This window comes from Impatiens glandulifera, chromosome 6, assembly GCF_907164915.1.
Source record: "Impatiens glandulifera chromosome 6, dImpGla2.1, whole genome shotgun sequence".
Classification (NCBI taxonomy): domain Eukaryota; kingdom Viridiplantae; phylum Streptophyta; class Magnoliopsida; order Ericales; family Balsaminaceae; genus Impatiens; species Impatiens glandulifera.
This window is the reverse complement of record NC_061867.1, coordinates 54,059,564-54,081,468: the sequence shown is the minus strand read 5'-3', so window position 1 is coordinate 54,081,468 and position 21,905 is coordinate 54,059,564. Positions and strand designations below refer to the sequence as shown.

General features: G+C 33.2%; 1 protein-coding gene across 1 annotated transcript; it reads left to right on the top strand.

The window, feature by feature from the left end:
* Positions 1–13,369: 13,369 nt before the first annotated feature.
* LOC124941472 (homeobox-leucine zipper protein ANTHOCYANINLESS 2-like) lies at positions 13,370–21,639 on the top strand. The gene is made up of 9 exons (XM_047481806.1): positions 13,370–13,718; positions 13,803–14,023; positions 14,095–14,212; positions 14,666–15,286; positions 15,873–15,974; positions 16,078–16,308; positions 18,399–18,573; positions 18,651–19,027; positions 20,935–21,639. The coding sequence occupies exons 1-9, from the start codon at positions 13,533–13,535 to the stop codon at positions 21,313–21,315; spliced, it is 2,412 nt and encodes an 803-aa protein (XP_047337762.1). The 5' UTR covers positions 13,370–13,532; the 3' UTR covers positions 21,316–21,639.
* Positions 21,640–21,905: the final 266 nt, after the last annotated feature.

Below are 21,905 nucleotides of genomic sequence, written 5' to 3'. Positions count from 1 at the left end.
ATAGATGCAAAGAGTGAAGAGAAGCTATCAAAACTGAAACAGTATTTTATTAGAATGGAAACCGATAGGATCGAAAGGAAGACATTTAAATAAAGATGTTTAATCAGTAAACACCATTTTGGAGTACTTTTCCACCACGGCATCTCTATCGAGAATATTTGAGGGGGATGCCGGTGTGCCCGGTCCAAAATCTGGCCGGTGCTTGAGAATCAACCTACTGATGTGGGGTGCAAAGCCGAGTCCCTTCATGGTCCGCACCATTTTCCTCAGGATTTGAAAGAGGACCGCTGCCCAATTGATGGGCGTGTGGTTGTAGATGTGGGTCATCATATTGTAGGTATTCTTTGAAAACCGCTGATTTACAGATTGACACAGAATGGACCGAGTGACAATCTCAAGAAGTAATTGAGTGCTTCGACCGAGGCGGGTTTTTAACCCATAGGTTTCCACCGTCTCGAAGGTTCCTAAGCAGCGGTACACATAGTAGTATTCATCAGTGCCCTCCAAGGCCGGAAAATCAGAGAACCCTTCTTTGGGCAGATTGAAGAGGGTGGCAAATTCGGCTTCATCAAGCCGGAAGGTATGATTCCTTACAGTGGTTACAATGCGGTCTCCCCAGTTGACAGCATTTCTAAAAAATTCCTTGACATCCTCAGTCAGTATGGGACCGGATTCGTCAAGGAAAGCTTGTAGACCGGTAACAATGAGGCTTTCAAACATGTGTTTCTTTGGATGGTCATAATCCCATTCGGCCAAGCATGAGCCGAAGTCAACACTTAGAAAATTACCCAAAGTTCGGCTTGGCATGATTATGATGTAGAGAGAGAGAGAAATTCAAGAGAAGTGCAAGTGATTGTGGATGTGAGAAAGTGAAGGGAGGATGGCTCCTTATATAGAATCGTTTTTGGAGGGAAAATCCGAGCATTGATTGTTAGTTTTGTTTTATTAAGGAAAAGAATCTTTTCCTTTCCAAAGTGCCTTGGGAAGTGGCGGTTTGCAGATCTCGAGGTAAATGTTTGTTGGAAAGTAACCAGATTAGTTGGGAATTAAATGTGCAGGTGGTTGGGAGTTATCTCATTAAATTGGATTATCTCATTAAATGCATTTAACACATAATGATATATATTAGATGGAGACCGAAGACGGTAGAGACAACACCGAAAATGACATACATAAATGATGAAGTTAAGGAAAGCACAAATAAAACCGAAGTGGACATGGATGAGGCCGATATGGTTAATGATGCATCCGGTACATGCAGCAAAACGACCGGATGCCAGATGAAGTGACTTAACGAGGAGGGTTGAAGTTTCTCCTCCTCCATTCTCTTTCAAACCGACTGTAGAAAGAGTCGGTCATTTCCCTAGTTAGCACCTGAGCCTGGTTCAGGCTTTCGCCAGGGCAAGTTGGAACACCGAGTTCCACCAGAAGGGTGCTCATTTGGGGAATGAGACCGACTGACTGGACGTTAATCATCCAAACTAAGGTGTCGAACAGCACCCGGGACCAGTTTACCGGTGTGCCAGTAATGATGGCGGCCATCATATTGAAACTCGCCACGCAGTAGGTGTTAGTGACATCTCTTCCAAAGATGCCCCTTCCTAACACATCATTGAGGAGCTGGTACTCAGCCCTCAAGAGAGATTTAGAACCATGATCATTGACAGGTTCATCCGACCGGGCAAAGGCTAGGGATACCTCAGCCTTAATGTCCGCAGGAGGATTGAGATCTGTGATCCCTTGCTTGGGCAGACTGAAACACCGACCAAAGTCCTGCTCGGTGAAGTCGAAAATTACCCCCCCAACTTTGGATTGGATGTGGGTCTCAAAATGGGGTGTTCCCCGGAATACTCTGGCATTGTAGTAGAATTCCATAACGGATGCAGGATAGATGATTTGCTTATCATCCAGAAAATACTGGAGACCAGTATCTTCTAACTTCTTAATCATCCGATACACTTCATAGTGTTCGGTACCGGTACAGGATTCAAAATCTACTTGGAGGATGTTTGGGAATTGAGACATGGTTAGTTTGCCTTAGTGAGAGAGTATTCTTGTGACTTGTGAGTTTTGTGGTGAGTGTTGCCCTCTCTTAAATACTAGTTTAGGGGCTATCCTATTGTCCAGACATTAAATGGAATGACATGTATTAACTGCAGGATAAAAGGTTTTTCACCAAAATGGGTATGTTTGCAGTCTAGGTGTCGGTCATAGGCCTGAACCGTGAAAGATATCAAAAGATCTTCACGTCTTTTTAGGCGCGACCAGTTTTCTTTGAAAAGGCAACATTTCAGAACAGACATCTACAAACATTGGTAGTTGTTCCACATCTGTGAAATTCAAATAATCTAGGATGACCTGCTTCCGAATCGGTCAGTCATCAGTTGTTCATCCCGATGCGGTTAGTTGGTGTTTCCACCAAGTAGCCGGTCGGTTTACTCTTTCTGATGAGCTGGGCGGTTCTTCCATAGGCATCTTGAGAATTCAAAGATCAGCAGCTTAAGAAGAACTACCTGTTTTATCTGTCGAAGCCGGTTTTCCTTTTAAGTATCCTTAGGAAGGATCTGGCTGATATCGGTTAAACCGAGAGTAAGTCTAAATTGAGAGAACTTAGCTTCCTGTAGAGGCTTTGTGAAGATATCGGCTACTTGTTGATCGGTCGGTATGTATTCCAGCCGGATATGCTTCAGCGTGACATGCTCTCGAATGAAGTGATGCCTTATGTCAATGTGCTTAGTTCTGGAGTGGAGAACCGGATTGTAGGTAATCGCTATGGCACTTGTGTTGTCACAGAAGATCGGGGACTCTTCGGCTAGGATGCCGAAATCCTTCAGTTGCTGTTGGATCCAGAGAAGTTGAGAACAGCAACTTCCGGCCGCCAAGTATTCAGCTTCTGCGGTTGATGTAGCCACGGATGTCTGCTTCTTGCTATGCCATGATACCAGTCGGTCACCGAGGAACTGACATGTTCCGCTGGTGCTCTTTCTGTCAATTTTGCAGCCTGCATAGTCTGCGTCTGAGTAGCTCGTTAGATTGAATGATGAGTCCTTTGGATACCACAGACCGACATCAGGTGTGCCCTTTAGATACTTCAGTATCCTCTTTGCGGCTGTGTAATGGGATTGCTTTGGATTTGCTTGAAATCTCCCACACACACCAACTGCAAACAGGATGTCCGGTCTACTTGCTGTCAGGTACAGCAGGGAACCGATCATGCCCCGGTATGCAATCTGATCTACTGATTGCCCTTCATCATCTCTGTCCAATTTAATGGATGAACTCATTGGAGTGGCCGCCGAGGAGCAGGTGTCCATACCGAATTTCTTTAGAAGCTCCTTGGTATATTTCGGTTGACTGATGAATGTTCCTTCCTTGAGTTGCTTAACCTGAAGACCTAGGAAGAAACTTAATTCTCCCATCATACTCATTTCAAATTTGTCAGTCATCATTTTTGAAAATTTGTCACAAAGCTTGGGGTCAGTGGAACCAAAAATAATATCATCTACATAGATTTGAACAAGTAGTATATGTTCCTTCTTTTCAAATTTGAACAAGGTCTTATCCACTGAACCGATGGTGAAATCATGCTCTAATAGGAATGCGGTTAGCGTATCATACCAGGCTCTTGGTGCTTGCTTTAGACCGTATAAAGCTTTGTTCAGCCGGTATACATGGTTTGGAAATGCAACGTTCTTAAAACCGGGCGGTTGTTCAACATACACTTCCTCACGTATATCACCGTTCAGAAATGCACTTTTAACATCCATTTGAAAAACTTTGAAATTTTTGAAAGCAGCAAATGCAAGAAAAATCCTAATGGCTTCAATCCTGGCTACAGGAGCAAATGACTCTTCAAAGTCAATGCCTTCTTCCTGTTTGTAGCCTTGAGCCACTAATCTGGCTTTGTTCCTCGTGACCAGACCGTCCTCATTGAGTTTGTTTCTGAATACCCATCTTGTTCCTATGACCGATTTATCTTTCGGTCTGGGAACTAAGTACCAGACTTTACTACTCTCGAACTGGTTTAGTTCTTCTTGCATTCCCAAGATCCAGTCCGGATCTGACAATGCTTCATCTATTCTTTTCGGTTCAATCTGGGATATAAAAGCAGAGTTAAAATATCCTTCCAGAAGTTGACTCCTAGTTCGAACAGGTTCTGAAGGGTCACCTATAATTTGCTCAGGAGGATGTTTACTGTTTCTTCTGAGATTCAGTTCAAGGGTGTCTACCAAGTTACCGTTTAATTGATCAAGGCTAGACATGTCGGTAGGCTGACCAGGATTGTCAGACCGACCGGCTTCCTCGGGTTGGACCGAAGTGTCAGCTTCCTGCTGTGAAACAGCTTGATCCGGCTGGGTATCAATATTACCCATTAGGTCATGGACAAATCCCCTGAAGACCGGGGTCTCATCTTCGCTATCAGAATGAATATCGTTATTTTCCAGTCTGTTATGTAGATCAAAGCATGAAGCAGTGTTGCTTTCAACCGATTCATCGAAAACAACGTGAATTGTTTCCTCCATGGTTGCAGTTCTATTGTTATATACTCTATATGCTTTACTTACCGACGAGTATCCTAGCATAATGTCGGTGTCGGTCTTTGCATCAAAAGCAGTGAGTTGGGTTTTACCATTATTATGAATATAACATTTACAACCGAAAATCCTGAGGTATTTAAGTTTGGGAACTCTGTTAAAATAAACCTCATATGGTGTTTTGTTGTGAAATCTGTTAATCAAAGACCGATTTTGTGTATGGCATGCAGTGTTGATAGCTTCAGCCCAATATTTCTGAGCAATGCCGGAGTCGGCTATCATGGACCGTGCGGCTTCCTTGAGAGTCCGGTTTCTTCTCTCGGCCAGGCCATTTTGTTGAGGAGTCCTAGCACTAGACAACTCGTGTCTAATGCCGGATTCATCAAGGTATGCAGTTAATGTGCTATTAGTAAATTCGGTACCTCTATCGCTTCGAATGCAATTTATACGAGTTGATTTTTCATTTTGCAAACGCTTAAGGAGGTTAATTAGGTTTGATACCGTTTCACGTTTAGATGGTAAAAATATGACCCATGTATATCTAGAATAATCATCAATAACTACCATGGTGTAGAGCATACCGCCTAGACTAATGACCTGAATTGGTCCAAATAAATCCATGTGAAGAAGATCTAGGCATCGGCTAGATTGGAGATTTCCTTTGCTCTTAAACGATGACCTAGTTTGTTTACCCATCTGGCATGCTGAACAAACCTTATCCTGGTTAAATACTATATCTGGGATGCCTTCAACTAATTTCTTACCACGAATGTAGTTTAAGGTTTTCATGTTTAGATGGTTTAGTCTTTTGTGCCATAGCCAGGTTTGATCAGTTTTAGCTATCATGCATATAGGGTGTTCTACTCTAGTTTTCCAGTCTACCTTGTAAATGTTACCTATCCTATTTCCGGTTAGTAGTACTATTCCTTGAGAGTTCTTAACTAAGCATGCATGTTTAAGGAATTCTACTGTGTATCCGGCATCACACATCTGACTAATGCTAAGTAGATTAAAACGTAGGTTTTCAACTAGAAGTACATTATCAATAGTTAGGTTACCATGGACAATCTTACCCTTGCCCACGGTTTTACCTTTAGAGTTGTCACCGAAGGTAATTGGAGCACCGGTTACTGATCTGATGTCGGTTAGCAGATTGCTATTTCCGGTCATGTGTCTGGAGCAACCGCTGTCCAAGAACCATTCAGAGTTTCCTAGCCGTTTCTTTGGATCCTGCAAAAAGTACATATTTACAACTATTTGGTACCCACATTTACTTGGGTCCACATGCGATTAGTCCCTTAGGTACCCAAACCTTGATAAATCGAACGGTCTTCTTGGCTAAAGTTTCAACTGTTCTCCTCACACTTGGTCTGGTGTAATTCGGTTTCCCTACAGATGACCTAAATGATGATGGTCTTTGGTTTGATGATCTATAGTTTGATCTACGTGGTTCAGGGAAGTCTTTCTTATATTTGAGGATTTCTGCTTTCCTTTTCTCAAGGTCAAGCCATGAATCGGTTGGGCCAACATAGTCATACTTTGTCTTTTCTTCCCTATAATACGCGGTCTCCTCTTCTTCAGCTGTACAGGTGCTCTTAAGGAATTTTATAAAGGGAAGGTTTCCTTTTGTAAGCTTTGCTTTCCATATGGATTTTCGGTTTTTAGATCTGTTCTCTGTGTATCCTAGGCCATTCTTACAACGTGGATGCCTGTATTCTTTATTCAGGTTCTTTACTATATCGCTAGATCTCCTATAGGCGGCCATCGTATACTGAAATCTGGCATTCTCTTTCTCGGTTAGGTCTCTAGTCGGCTCACTAGGTTGTTCGATCTTAAGGTCTAATTCGGTTTCTAGGGTATGAGTATCATCAGGTTGTATGGCTTCCGGTTCGGTTATGATGAGTACCTCTGGTTCTACTGGGATAGGTACTATGGGATCGGTTTTGATGTTGAGGTGCTTAGGTAACATGGTCAATAGGTTCTTATATTCTTCTACCATGTCATTTAATGCTTCATATAACTCATCTTTAGTGAATTCTTCACAAGGAGAGTCAAGTACCTGTTCCTCATTTGCCATGAGGCATGTGAGGTCATCGTCACTGTCACTGTGAGCCCATAGGCTTCCTCCATCATCGGCTATCAGTGCTTTCGGTACTTCACTTCCTTCACCGGTTTGTTGATAGTTGTTCCGGTTATTTTGGTAGTCTGGTTTCTGTGTATCTCTCCTTGGTTTCCTGCATTCCCACTTAAAATGTCCCATACAGTTACAGTTATAGCATCTTACATTGGATTTGTCACCATAGTAGTTGTTTGTCGGTTGGCTCCTTTTCATGAACCTCCCAAACTTCTGTGCAAGCATTGCCATGGCGTCCTCAGTAAACTGTTCGGCGGTTCTGATCGGTGCAGGTGCAGGAATCGGTACCGGTGCAGATGTAGATATAGGAGCAGGAACAGGTGCGGCCGGTTCCGTAGATGTAAACAGTGCTCTGGTTGACGTTGAGGCCGAGACTTCCTCTTCAGTTCTGGAATTCATCTCGAACTCATATGCCTTAAGATCTTCGAATACATCGTATAATTTCATCTTGCGTAGGCTCTTTGATTCTCTCATGACCATCGTCTTTATATCCCAGGCACTTGGAAGAGACCTCAAAACCTTCATGATGACCTCTTTGTTGTCGTACTTCTTGCCCAGATTTGCCAACTCATCTAATACACCAGTGAACCGGTCACTGTATTCCTTCATAGTTTCCCCTGGTTTCATTTTGATGCTTTCAAACCTCTGTGTGGCCACCATTATTTTGTTCTCCTTTGTTCTTTCATTTCCCTCAAAGATCTGGATGACCGTGTTCCAAGTCTCCTTCGCGGTTTTGCAATCTCTGATCTTGCAGTATGTATTTCTGTCTACGCTGTTGGAGATCCGGTTTCTTGCATGGTTGTCCAGATTGTTCCTTCTCCTATCATCAGCTGTCCATTCTTTTCTGTCTTTATCAATGACTATCGGTCCTTCGGTTAGAACGGATTCCATTTCATCATCCAAGGTGACTAGATGTAGGTGCATGCGTGCCTTCCAGTTGGCAAAGTCATCACCTTCTAGCATTGGAGGCCTATCTTGATACATGTTTGCTTGAGTATTGAAACTAACTGCTCTGATACCAATTGTTAGGATCTAGGTCGCCGCTGGTGGACCGGGGGTTGGACCGGTTAGCGGTTCTCACTCGTAGGGTGGTGGTTAATCCGGTTAGAGATTAACACCGGGGTTTCAATACTACACAACCTGTCACAAACCCTTGAACTAGGTTCAAGCGCGGAAGAGGTTTGCTTTCAAGTTGAAGCGGTACACGTGTATGATAGGCGGATTCAGTTTCGGATGATGGAGATTTGAAGAATGGTGGGTTGGTTTCGGCAATCTGGATACTTGATGTGGTTAATGTAGATTCGGTTCTGAGCGGTATTGTTAGATTAGTCGGTTATGTAAGGAAGCCAACAGAAGGTAAATAACACAACAAAGTTTTATGGATGTTCGGAGATAAAAACTCCTACGTCACCCCTTCCTCTCGAAACCGCGAGAAGGATATTCACTAAGGAATACAAATACAATCCGATCGAGACTTATTTCCTGCTCGATAACACTCTTACAATTTACACCGAAATTGTAACACACACTTAGAATTTAGCACTTAGGCTTTCTTAGAATACCACACTGTTATCACTTGTAGTAAATGCTTTCTTTATAACTCTTAGTAACTGCCTTAATGTCTGCTTGATGTCCCACATTTACTCTTCTGCAACTGCCTCCTTTTATAGGTGAAATATGCCAACGGTCATATTTCAAAGCCTTGAATCTGATTGGCTGATCAGAGATGCAGTGATTCAGTGTCTCAGACCTGCGGTCTTCTCCTCAGACCTGACGGTCAATCTTAGACCTGGCATCATGTTTCAGACCTGCCGGTCTGTAAAGCAAACCTGCCGGGTTTGTCTTTTACTCAATGTAGGCACTGTCTGCTTGGACAGTTGTCTGTACTTTGAAGATTTCCTTTCTGGCTTATCCTGAAGTAGAAAGATCCGGTAGTACTGTTTTTCTGCAGCCTACAGTCTTTCCTCAGACTTGCATGGATATGGAAGTATTCAGTCTGTTCCTTTGGTATCATTCTCAACAGATACCCAAAGTGTCTTCTTGTACAGGTCGCCCACTTGATTTGGCCGAATGTCTTTTGGTAGTGAAGAGACCGGACTTCTTCCGGTTATTCTTGTCTTGTAGATAGTCGGCTATTTGATGGATCTGGCTTTTAGGCTTTGGCCGATCCTTCCTCTGTGCGGTCATGTACCGAATACTCTTGATCGGTTTGGTAGCTTGACCGGTTCGGTTTCTTCACTTGGTTTTCTTTTGTTCATCCGGTCCGGTTCCTTGTTCCTGCGTAGGAAGTTTGTTTAAGTTAGGTTTATTTGAACCGGTATAAATTTATCTAACAAAACTTATAATAATAAATTTGAACAAAACAGTAGTGTGAAAAGAGATTTCATCTCTCAAATCTCAACCACCAGAATAATAATAATTTAATTAATAATCTTAGAATAATTTAAAGTGTTTTAATCATCAAGATCTTTTATATATATATATATATATATATATATATATATATATATATATATATATATATATATATATATATAAACATTTTTCTATTTAATCATAATACATATATATTTTAAATTTTAGACTTTCTTTAAGTCTCTTCATATTAATTATAATAAAGGAAAAAAACTCACTTAGACGTATGTACTTATACAACTAGCTCACTTACACGTATGTACTAATAAAAGTCATTTAAACATATGTATTATCAAAAATTGGCTCATTTAGCCTCTTTTAATAACCATGGTTAACTTTTATTTTTAAATTTATATATTTATTAATTAAATATTAATATATTTTCTCTCTCCTTTTTTCTCATTAATTAAACTAGGTAATTTATTTTATTTTTAAATTTTTTATTATTTTAATATTAATTTCTCTTTTACATTTCATTTTTTTTTAGTTTTTATTTCTCATATATTTTAAATTCTCATTTTTTTAAAAAAAAAATTAACAACTTATTTATTAATTTTATGTTTTACTTTAATATTTTTTTTGAAGGATTTTTTCTTATTTAATTTAATATATTAAAAATGAAATTTTTTTTTTCTTATTTAGTTTAATATAAATAAAAATGAAATTAATAATTTTTTATTCACGACTTATATTATTAGTAAAAAATTGTTTTGTCGAATATTTGATTATTACTCTTTTAGTGTTTGATGAGTGAGTTTTTATTATTATTTAATTCTTAATTAATTTATTTTTGTGTTAAGGAATTTTTTGTTAAAAGAATTTTTATTGTTATATTCAATTATTGGGATCAAACAATTTTAAAATAATTAATAATTAATGTGAATATAAAAAATATATATAAAAAAGAAGAAGAAATATAAAGTTAAAATAATCAATCGTAAATACTCATATAAAAATAATAAAAAAATTATAAAAAATATAAAAATAGAGGTTTCATTTATTATTAGTAATAAATAAAATAATAAATAAAAAAGAAAGAGAGAAAATATATTAATATTTAATTAATAAATATATAAATTTAAAAATAAAAGTTGACCATGGTTATTAAAAGAGACTAAATGAGCCAATTTTTGATAGTACATACGATTTAAATGACCTTTTATTAGTACATACGTTTAAGTGAGATAGTTGTACAAGTACATACGTCTAAGTGAGCTTTTTTCCTATAATAAATATATTTCTAAAACGAAATGTAAACAAGGGTAGGTCCCAAAGATTGACTCATAAACTTTTTTTAATATATTTTTCTTAGAAGATTTTCACTAAAAAAAATTGTATATAAAAAACCAACAATTTCAAATTTTAATTTGATAATAAGATAATAATTATATTAAAAATTATAAAATATATAAATTCTTAAATAGACTAATAATTCACTTATTTTATACTAACAAGCTGTTTAAACTTATAATCAAATATTTTATTATATTAACACATCCAAAATCAAAATTTTTAATCAATCACCTCTCAATAATCACATCACTCATTTTATTAACTAAAATACCTTCTATTTTAAATTATTATTTTTTATTTTATTCATATATATCAATACACTTTAAGTATTTTTACAAAAAATAATCACCGTTTTCTCAAAATCATTACCAATCATTACTTTTTTCCTTTTCTAGGTTTTTTCAATCCAAACAGGCTCATATAATTTTTTGTTTTAATTTAAAAAATATTGATAATAAATGAAGACAACACTGTTATAATTATAAAAAAATTTAGCCAATTATTAAAGAGGACAAAGAAATCTAAAACTCAGTGAAATGATGAAGTCACAGCTCGATTGTCATTACCTGCTGGCGAAAGGCTAGTTTGATTTAACTTTTTATTTTATGTTATTTACCCCATTTTGTTATTATTGTGGCATTCAACTTATTTTTTTGAGAAAAAATTGAAATAATACTCACGCAAAAGGTGTATTTGATAGGAACCAATCGATCTTAACTAACTTACCACTTGAAATGATGAACAACCGAACCCCGCTTCAACCCCATAATGTGATGAGTCAATATCGAGGTGTCAAACCACTCTTTCGATAAGAGCCTTTTAGGAGTCATCAACATGTTATCCTCGGCCTATCTTTGATTCATTGAGTGTTGAGCGAGAGTACTACCACACGAAATCCCGGATCATTGTAGACGACTAAGTAAACACTAAGATAATTCAGTTTATTCATTAAACGTAATATATATTTAATTTATTTATAAGCGATAATTTATTCACTAAAATTACTCACATCTTATCAAATAATTGTTTATAAGTGACATCTTATTCACTAAAATAAACTATAAATCTGAGCTCATTGATTTTGAATTTTGTGTTTTTGTTAAGAATTTTATTTTTCTAAATTTTAATTTATTAATTAGTTATTCACTAAAATTATCAATAAATCAAAATATTATTCTTTTACAAAATTAAAAATTTAAATAAAAAACACATTATAATAATTAAACCAATTAAAACTTTGAATAACTTAATATTTTTATTATTATTTTTTTCCAAATTATCCAATAAAATCTTAAATAAAATGGACTTTTTTTTCTTACGGCCCCATTGAACAGATTGTTGACGATGAGAGAGAAAAGGGTGAGAGAGAGAGTCAAAACGACCTTTTTAGTGATTTGTTTGGTGGTATATATTTGTATTATTGCATAATTATCTTCACCTTTTTCTATCTTTTGCAGACCTTTTTGAGCTTCCCCTTTTAATATATAATTGTGGGTTTTAGCATAATAAAAGAGAAGAATTCCTCCCAAAACTAGGGTTTGCTTTCATTTGAAAGGAGAATTTTAATTACCATCAATAGAGTTTAATACTTTATAGTTAGAAATTAGAATCTATAACTTTTCATAGACCTTAGGTAATTAATTTGATTATTTATATGTAGTTTTGCTTAGATGGAGTTATATCCATATATTCAGTGATTTTTATTTATAATGATAATATATATTTTTTTAATAATGATTTATTTAATAAAAAATTGCTTAAACAACTATAAAAAGCATGACATTTATAATAATTAATTGACTCGAATATCTTAAAAAAGGACAATAAGATCTGCACATACGACAAGTTTTCCGAATATAATCTCCGACAACATAATAATAACATTGTGAATAATCTTTAACGGTCTACTTTCGTTGTTAAAAATTATTCGATTTATTCTTAACTAAATAATCCACCAGAAAATTAGAGGAATAGAGACCCATCTTTTAAGCCTCGCAATACTATGTGAGATTCTTCTCGGAAAATTTGTGACCTCGGTTGGTGATTTTTTTTTTTCCTTTTTGAAAACTTTGTACACATTTTTTTTGCCTGAAATTTTTATGTTAATTATTAATTTTTTTTTAAAAAAGTGATAAAAAAGTAATAATATATATGAGTAATAATTTAAATAGGAAAATTGCAAATTTGATTTGATCAATTATAAATTAATTTAATACCTTATTCTATATGTTCCATAATTCATATTTGATTTAATTGATCAAATATATAATAAAAATGATGATGGTTTAAGAAAAAAAAAAACCATAAAAATAAGAGTAAAAACATATACATGTCCAAAACAAAACATCAAGCTCATAGATACTTCATAACGGTGATTAGTTCCCATCCTTAATCACTTATTTTCTCAAACAAATATCAAAATCAAAATGTATCATCATAATACAATAACTACGATTATTAAGAGTTGTACATATCATGTTAATTAATTGATTCATTCATCACTTCATTAATTCATATAATTAAGTGTGAATCTCACCTTTTGTTTATTTGAATAGACTGTATATATTATTATCAAAAAAATTTATCCGAATATATAAATGTCGGATTATCAAAAAAAATTATGTTCAAATTAGGTCGGTATAATAATAATAATAATAATGCGGTTAAATCATCCTTAATTTCATTTCTCATTTCATTTATTATATCATTTAATTTATTAACCAAAATACCTTATATTTTAAATTATATATTTTTATAAAAAACAAAATATTCAACCTATAATATTTTTTTTTATCAACAATAGTAACTCTAATCCAACTAAGCCTAAAGACAGCCTAACATTCACTATAACAAAATAAATTAACCAATAAAAAATATATTTATTACTCTAATTGTTTTTTTTTCTTCAAAATAAAATGAAAAGAAAATAAAATAATAGAGAGAGAATATAATAGAGAAAGAAGTGACTCATAAGCTTTACATTTACATTTATGATTTCTCTGGTTTTCCTTTTCTCTCTCTAAAAAAAAACCAATCTTTCTTCATTTCAGAGAGGAATTGAAGACATTTGAATCTTTCCTTGTGTCTTCTCTACCTCTCCCATTTCTCTTTCCATCTTAAATTTCAAAACCCACAAATCAAAAACACCACAATTCATGAGTTTCGCCGGATTTCTCGATAATAACATCTCCGGCGCCGGCAACGACGGCGGCGGAACCCGTATTGTTTCTGATACACAGTTTAATAATAATAATAATAACATGATTTCTCAACCGGGTTTTTTCTCTCCTACAACAATTACTAAATCTATTTTCAACTCTCCTGGTCTCTCTCTAGCTCTAGTGAGTGAACTTTTTTTTATAATTTCTGTAAATAATTAAATTATTGTATTACTGATCTGATATGGGTTTTGTTTGTTTTTTTAGCAAACGGGTATGGATGGACAAGGAGAAATACCTCGTATTCCTGAAAAATTTGAGGTAAATGTTGGAAGAAGAAGTAGAGAAGAAGAACATGATAGTACTAATAGATCTGGTAGTGATAATTTGGATGGTGTTTCCGGTGATGATCATGATTTTACCGACAAACCTCCGAGGAAGAAGAGATATCACCGACACACTCCTCAACAAATTCAAGAACTTGAATCGTATGTTTTTTTTGTTTTCTCTCTCTAGATTTAATGAATAAGATTTAATTTAATTTTTTTTAATTTTACAGTTTGTTTAAGGAGTGTCCTCATCCTGATGAAAAACAAAGATTAGAACTTAGTAAAAGACTTTGCTTGGAAACCCGACAAGTTAAATTCTGGTTTCAGAATCGAAGAACCCAGAGTAAGGTAAATATTTTATTATCTGAAATGTTCTATTTTTGTTTTTTCTTTTAGTATTTGGAAAAATAAATTATATTTCATTTTAAATAACCCATTTTCTTTTTATTTGATAAAATTTGGTCAAAGTTAGTAAGATTAAAAAGAAATGCATATAGTAAAATATGAAATTGATATTTTGTAACCCAATAACCTTTGTAATCACTTGATTTGATTGACTTAGATGAATTTTTTTAATTTTAATAAGCAAATATAACTTGTTTTAGTTTTGGTTGAAATGAAAAAAAATCATTTAAGTTTGGTTTGACACTCAATATTTGATTTTACCATTTTAATTATGTGATTTTTCACTAAATAGAAAAGCTTTCTATCAAAGAAAACCAAATCAATTTTATTTTATTATGGTAAGTATGACATTCAATAGTGATTTTTCCTTCTCGTTTTTTCGATTAATTTGAGCAGACACAACTCGAACGTCACGAGAATTCGATCCTAAGACAAGAGAATGACAGGCTAAGGTCAGAAAACATGTCAATAAGAGAAGCAACTAGAAATCCAATATGTACAAACTGTGGTGGTCCAGCCATAATGGGTGACCTCTCATTAGAAGAACAACATCTCAGAATCGAAAACTCTCGTTTAAAAGACGAATTAGATCGTGTATGTGCTCTGGCAGGTAAATTCCTAGGACGTCCCATTTCATCGATATCCAATAATAATCCCATGTTTGGAAACAACATTAATAACTTAACCGCCTCAACCCCTACAATCGCGACGAATCTTGGTTCGGATTTTGGAATTGGTATTGGTATTGAAAGGTCATTAGAAAGATCCATGTATTTGGAACTTGCTTTAGTTGCTATGGATGAATTGGTTAAGATGGCTCAAAGTGAAGAACCATTGTGGTTTAAGAATTTGGAATTGGGTAATGGTGGAAGAGATTTGTTAAACCATGAAGAGTATTTTAGAACATTTAATCCTTGTATTGGATTAAAACCTAATGGATTTGTTACTGAGGTTTCAAGGGAATCTGGTTTGGTCATCATCAACAGTTTAGCACTTGTTGAGACATTAATGGACACTGTAAGTTAATTTATTATCTCTACACTTTTTTTTTTTTTTTATAGTTTTATCGAAAAAGTTAAAGTTTTTATGTTCGATAAATGGTAAAAACGTTATGATTTAAATGGTTAGGGTAGATATCCTATAAATAAACTCGTTTATAAGTTAAAAGCTGGTGAGATGTTCTTTTTTTCTATAATATTTTAGAATGTTATAAATATTATTAATTGTTTTTATGATTTGAAATACTAAGATACTTATTTTAAATCATTAACCAATATTTTTTTATCAAATATGTTTTTCATCATATAATTATTCATCAAATTTATTTAAAAAAAAGGTATTTATCTTATTTTTGTAATACCTTAGAATATTTAATACTATGTTAATTTAAGTGAATAAAGATAAAAAAGAGAGAAGAGGATATTTAATACTAAAAATAATTAAAATATCATTAATATTTAAAATATTATAAATAAATAAATAAAGATATTTTAGTACTTTAAAATTAAATAGAAATAACTCTTTACATATCAAAAATCAAATTAGCTTCTAACTTTTAACTTTTGAAGAATGAAATCTAAAATTTATTTTTCTTTACGACTAGAATCGATGGGCCGAGATGTTTCCGGTTATGGTTGCAAGAGCCGAGACAACCGACGTAATATCAAGTGGTATGGGTGGAACACGAAATGGTGCATTACAATTGGTAATTAATATCTTCGTTTGTTATTAATTAGTTCTTAAATTGATTTTTTTCTTATTAGTGAAATTGAAGATCATTGTTTTGTTTTGTTATTATAAACTTATAGATGAATGTGGAGCTTCAAGTTCTTTCACCATTGGTCCCTGTTCGAAAGGTTAATTTCCTTCGATTTTGTAAACAACATGCCGAAGGGATTTGGGCTGTTGTTGATGTATCGATCGACTCGATTCGTGAATCTTCGTCGGGTGGTGGAGGAAATGGTTCGAATTTTGTTAGTAGTTGCAGGAGGCTTCCTTCTGGCTGTTTGGTTCAAGATATGCCTAATGGATATTCAAAGGTAAATACTTATTCAAGCATCTATTTCTTTTAATTTATCTAATCATACAAGAAGATTATTTTAAAATAAACCCTAATCAAATAAGCCTTAATTATCTTTTGATGATAACTTAAGAGATTGTTTATTAATCTTTTAAAAGTAGAAGTCTTTTAATTAATAAATAATTTAATGAAATAAATTATTAGTAGTGAGATATTGATTTATTAAGATTAAACCCAACATCAAACAAGCTTGTTTACAATTTCTAAAAGTCAAAGTTGTTGATCCTGATTTTGAGGTTAGTGCTAAGGAAACTTCTTTCTGATGGCAAAACTATATAATTATTTATATATATTCTTTACTTCATAGGATATAACATTGTTAAAACTAACATGTTAATTTCCTTAAGGAAAATAGGAGAGAGTTTCATATATGACATGGGTTTGAAAATTAAATTTGTGAATATATAATTAAAGTATTATTTTATTTAAATTAATATATGAAAAAAAAAGGATTCAAACCCAATTTCAGTTTTGAATCTAGAATTTGTTTAAATAATCTCATTCTAATCAAATATTTGTTTTTTATTTTATTTATGACATCATTTATCTTATTCAACATAATTTATATATTTTTTATTATGATTTTTTATTTTATCATTATATATTAATACTTTTTAAATATTTTTAAAAAAAAATTATACTCTCTCAACCACAAATCACAACTTTTTAAATAATCTCAAGTTATTTAAATAACCAACTACAAACATGGCCTTAGAATTTCAAACAAGGGTTAGTAATCTTGAAAAAAGCTGCATTCTTGTTTTGAATAAAGAATGAATTTTGATGTTTCTATTCCAAAGATATCTAAAATTACAGTTTCTTGGGATGTTTTATTTATTTATTTAATGAATCCTATAATTGCGCAGTGTGCCTGTTCACAGTCCCATGCAGACAATTTTTTTTTTAAAACAAATTTGTAGTCAAACAAACCCTAAGACTAGCTATTTTGTTGTCATGTGAAAGAATAAAAAAATAAATAAATTAGAATAGAGACAATTACACATTTCAATGCCAACCCATTAACAGACCCACCTTGTTCATTCAAATCATACATTTTTTTTGGTTGGGTTGTGGGGAAGTTTGGTTTCACATTTATGGGTAATATTTCAAATTTTCAATCATACTAGCTATAAGCCAATGTTTATCTTTACATAATGTTGAAAGATTGAGTTTTTTTCTCATTAAAGTGGTCCTGAAAATGATTTCCCATCTAACTTTGACTTATCTTGTCATCGTTTTATATGGTTTAAAGATATCCACAAGTAAGAATGTTGGCCTTTGTTTGATTTATGTCATAAATTATAACCCATATCCTAATTGTTTCACACTATTAACCAATATCAAAATATCTTCAATTTTTCTTTAAAAAAAACTATAATTTATTTTCACAAATAACCCACCTTTTCTTATTCTTATTGGGGAAATCAAATTAGGGATATGATAAAATTAAGGAAACACCTAGTCTTCTAATCATAGACATCAAAATTTGAGTTATTTAAATAATCTTAGTTAAAATATTTAATAAACAATAAAATTAATTGTTCATTTATATATTAAGATCCTTAACTATTTCCCAATAACACAAATCTTCAAGAATTAATACCCTTATCCCATATTTTAAATACTAATTATGCTTAAATTGTTTATTTTACTTTTTTTTTTCTTTTAACATACACAATTTAATATATTATTTTCCTTCTATTACAAGTTATGTTTAATTCATTAAACTCCATGGATTTTAGTATTTGGAAAACCTCAATACTCGGTAATGGTTATTTGAATAATCTTTTATTCTTTCAGATATCTTCGCCATATCAATCAATTTATCAATCAAAATATTAAAATAAATATTAATTAAATTTTCAAAAATATGAATACCTTTAAATATTTTCACCCTAATCCAACTTTTCATAATCTATCCCACTCAAATCCGAATAATCCCCAAAGTTAGGGATAGATAACTTCGATTTTGTGACAAACTTTGCGCTCTACTATTGACCTAAATGAGCATTGAGTTTAGACACTAACAAATGAATTTTTTATTTTCAGGTTACATGGGTAGAACACTCGGATTACGACGAGACCATAATTCACGAGCTCTATCGCCCATTAATAAGTGCTGGTATGGGATTCGGGGCACAAAGATGGGTGGCGACTCTCCAAAGACAATGTGAATGTTTAGCCATCTTAATGTCTTCTTCCATGCCCACAAGAGACCATACAGGTTCGTTCAGACTTCGACGAACATTTCTTTATTAACCAGACTCATAACTTAGTGATAAAACGCATAATTCATTGCAGCGGCTATAACATCGGGAGGAAGGAGAAGTATGTTAAAGTTAGCACAAAGAATGACAAATAATTTTTGTACCGGAACATGTGGTTCGACAGTACATAAATGGAATAAGTTGATTTCTAGTACAAATAATATTGATGAAGATGTTAGGGTTATGACAAGGAAAAGCGTCGACGATCCCGGCGAACCGCCGGGAATTGTATTAAGTGCCGCTACGTCTGTTTGGTTGCCGGTTTCTCCTCAAAGATTGTTTGATTTCTTGAGAGATGAACGGCTTAGATGTGAATGGGATATTTTATCCAACGGTGGTCCTATGCAAGAAATGGCTCATATTGCTAAAGGACAAGATCCAGGAAATTGTGTCTCTCTCCTTCGTGCCAGTGTAAATCTCTCTCTCTCTCTCCTCTTAGTATTTCTTTAAAAAAAATGATTTTATAAAAAAAATGAAAATTTGGATTATTTTAGGTAAATAAGTAATGGGTTTGTTAAATAGGAATTATTCAATTAATGGGTTAGTTTAAATTTAAACAGAAATGAATTATTTAGGTAAAAAGTTATGGTATAATAATTTGAACTATGTGGGTCAAATAACCCAAAAATGAAATGCCAATATCTTGATATTTGATGAGATTAAACCAGGAGCATGATTGATCTTGTTTGGATTATTTGAAAATGAAATTGTTTGATGAAAATAAAAGTAGTTTATTGGACAAAATAATCAAAATCTTGTGTTTAATGTTTCAAAATGTTATAAAAATAAATTTAAATGTACTTTCCTAATTGATGATTTTTTTAAAAAGAAAATTAAAAAAGTTAGTTTATTTGTTAATAAATTTAGTGGATATAATATTTCTTAACTCTCAATTTGCTAAGAGTTTTATCTATCAAATCTTTCCCACTAAAAATCATATTGAAAAAAAAAAAATCTTCTTGTATGGATTGTTAAAAAATAATAAAAGTTTTAGTCATTTAGTTCATTATTTGAATTAGTTTAGATGAACTAATACAATTTCTCAAATTTATTTTTTGAATTTAGAATATTACATATCTCGTACTATTTTTTTTGAATTTAGGATATTACATGTCTCGTACTAATGTCAATCAATCAAGGTATTCTAAATAAGAATCAAATATAATATCTTTGGTCTTTTAAACAAGGTTTTAGTCTGGTAAGTTATTAAGTTCTAAACTATTTTCAAATCATCAATCAAACAAGTCCTTAAATTTAAAAAATTCCAAAAATACCCTTTTCATCAACTGATAATTTCATCCATGATATTGAAAAAATGTCCTTAAAAAGTTGAAACAAAGACTGAAAATAGAGAAAGGGGTAAAAATAATAGATGGGTCCATCTTGTTTTGATGAGCTGTAAGAGGACAAAAATGTAAAATTGGAAGTTTCGTTTTGGACAATAATAAATAACTGTTCAGTCTGAAAACGATTTAACGTTCTGTATAGATCTAACATGAACCAAAAAAGTCAAAACACACCCAGAAAAGGACGTTTATAACCTTTTCAAAAACTAATTTGGCTGCCCTGTTTCTTGTCTTTTTCTCTTTTGTTTTTATTTATTTTATTTTGCATAAAAAAAATTAGTACAATAATTCACACTCATTGGAGACTTCTTGATTACTTAAAATATTATTTGAAATTTTTAATCAGATAAAAGATTTAAACTCTTATTTAGATTAGTATTCACAATTACTCTATATTAATTAGAAACATATGCTATTGTTATATAATTAAGCAAAATAATGAATAAAAACAAGTGAAGGAAACAAAAATAGATGATAAACTAATTTACTTTTAGCTACACGATAAGTTTGTCGATAACCATTTTTAAGGAAACATAAAAATTTGTAAGAATCTAAGTTAGAATAGCGATGATTGAACTATTGAGGATTCTAATATTCTAAATCAAATATCTTTTGGTTATTTTTTAATCAATTTTTCCACCATAATGGTGAGGATGGTTTTAATCGGTGTTTTTCGATTTTGTTCTTCAATCCCGAACCATCATGCCTCCCAAAATTCACACCATGATGGTGAGGATGGTTTTAACTAGTATTTCTCGATTTTGTTCTTCAATCCCGAACCAATCATGCCTCCCAAAATTATTTAATGGAGGAATGCTCATTTGAGATATTGGAAGGAAATATTATGTTGTAAACTTTTCTTGGTTGGTTCTATTTTTATATGTAACTTGATAACTTATGACAAACTTATCATATACCATCCTTTGGTTACTTGTTGTTGTTGTTGTGACTCGGGTTATTTGACTTTTTTAGGCGACGAATTCCAACCAAAGTAGCATGCTGATTCTACAAGAGACATGCATAGACTCTTCAGGTTCACTTGTGGTTTACGCGCCGGTTGATATTCCAGCCATGCATGTCGTGATGAAAGGTGGCGATTCCGCCTACGTGGCGCTTCTCCCATCCGGGTTTTCCATTGTGCCTGACGGGTCAGGCTCAAGATCCAGATCCAGATCAAGACAAGTAAACGGGCCAAACACCGATGTAAGTGGATCACTTCTAACGGTTGCGTTTCAAATCTTGGTGAATAGTCTTCCAACCGCTAAGCTAAACGTGGAATCAGTTGAGACGGTTAACAATCTCATCGCATGCACGGTTCAGAGAATCAAAGCTTCTCTTCATTGTGAAAGTTGATCGATTATTTATCATCATAACTATGAGTTAATTATAATTAATCTATGTAATCATGTAAAGCGAATAATCGCTTGTTCAATCCCTATTAAAAACCTTTGTTATGTTCAACTGGATTAAAAAAAAAAAAGTCATGGGTTTGAGTCAAGAACGAACCAACTTTTGTGAGAGGTAATATATGCAATAGTAACATAGAGAGTCAATTCGGGATTTAAACAATAATGTAAGCGTGTAAGGATAATTGGTGGTTCGGGTATTGACTCGGGTTTTTAAGAAATAGATATATTATTGGTAGGTAACATTAGTATAATTTATTAATTTTGTGGATGCAATGGATAGTATCGGTATTCTTGTTTAAAATTCTATTGTATAGGTGTGGTTAGACCAAAATTAGAATTTGAATTGGGTTCAATTACAAATATTTTGTTTGTTTAATTTAATGTTGTTTTATTATTTTGAATTTAGAAAATTCTGAAAATATAATATAAGAACTTTTAAGAAAATATTATTATTTTAATGGCACTTTAAAGATGGTTAGAAATATAATTAGACATAAATGGGAGGCTCAACTCTCCTATGAGAAAAAAGTTAGA

What these genes read in the sequence shown, in the direction of transcription:
- LOC124941472 (XM_047481806.1), top strand. Translation starts at nt 13,533, where the DNA reads ATGAGTTTCGCCGGATTTCTCGATAATAACATCTCCGGCGCCGGCAAC. An exon ending in CAAATTCAAGAACTTGAATC is followed by an intron (nt 14,024 to 14,094) that starts GTATGTTTTTTT and finishes TTAATTTTACAG; the next exon opens with TTTGTTTAAGGAGTGTCCTC. An exon ending in TGCCTAATGGATATTCAAAG is followed by an intron (nt 16,309 to 18,398) that starts GTAAATACTTAT and finishes TTTTATTTTCAG; the next exon opens with GTTACATGGGTAGAACACTC.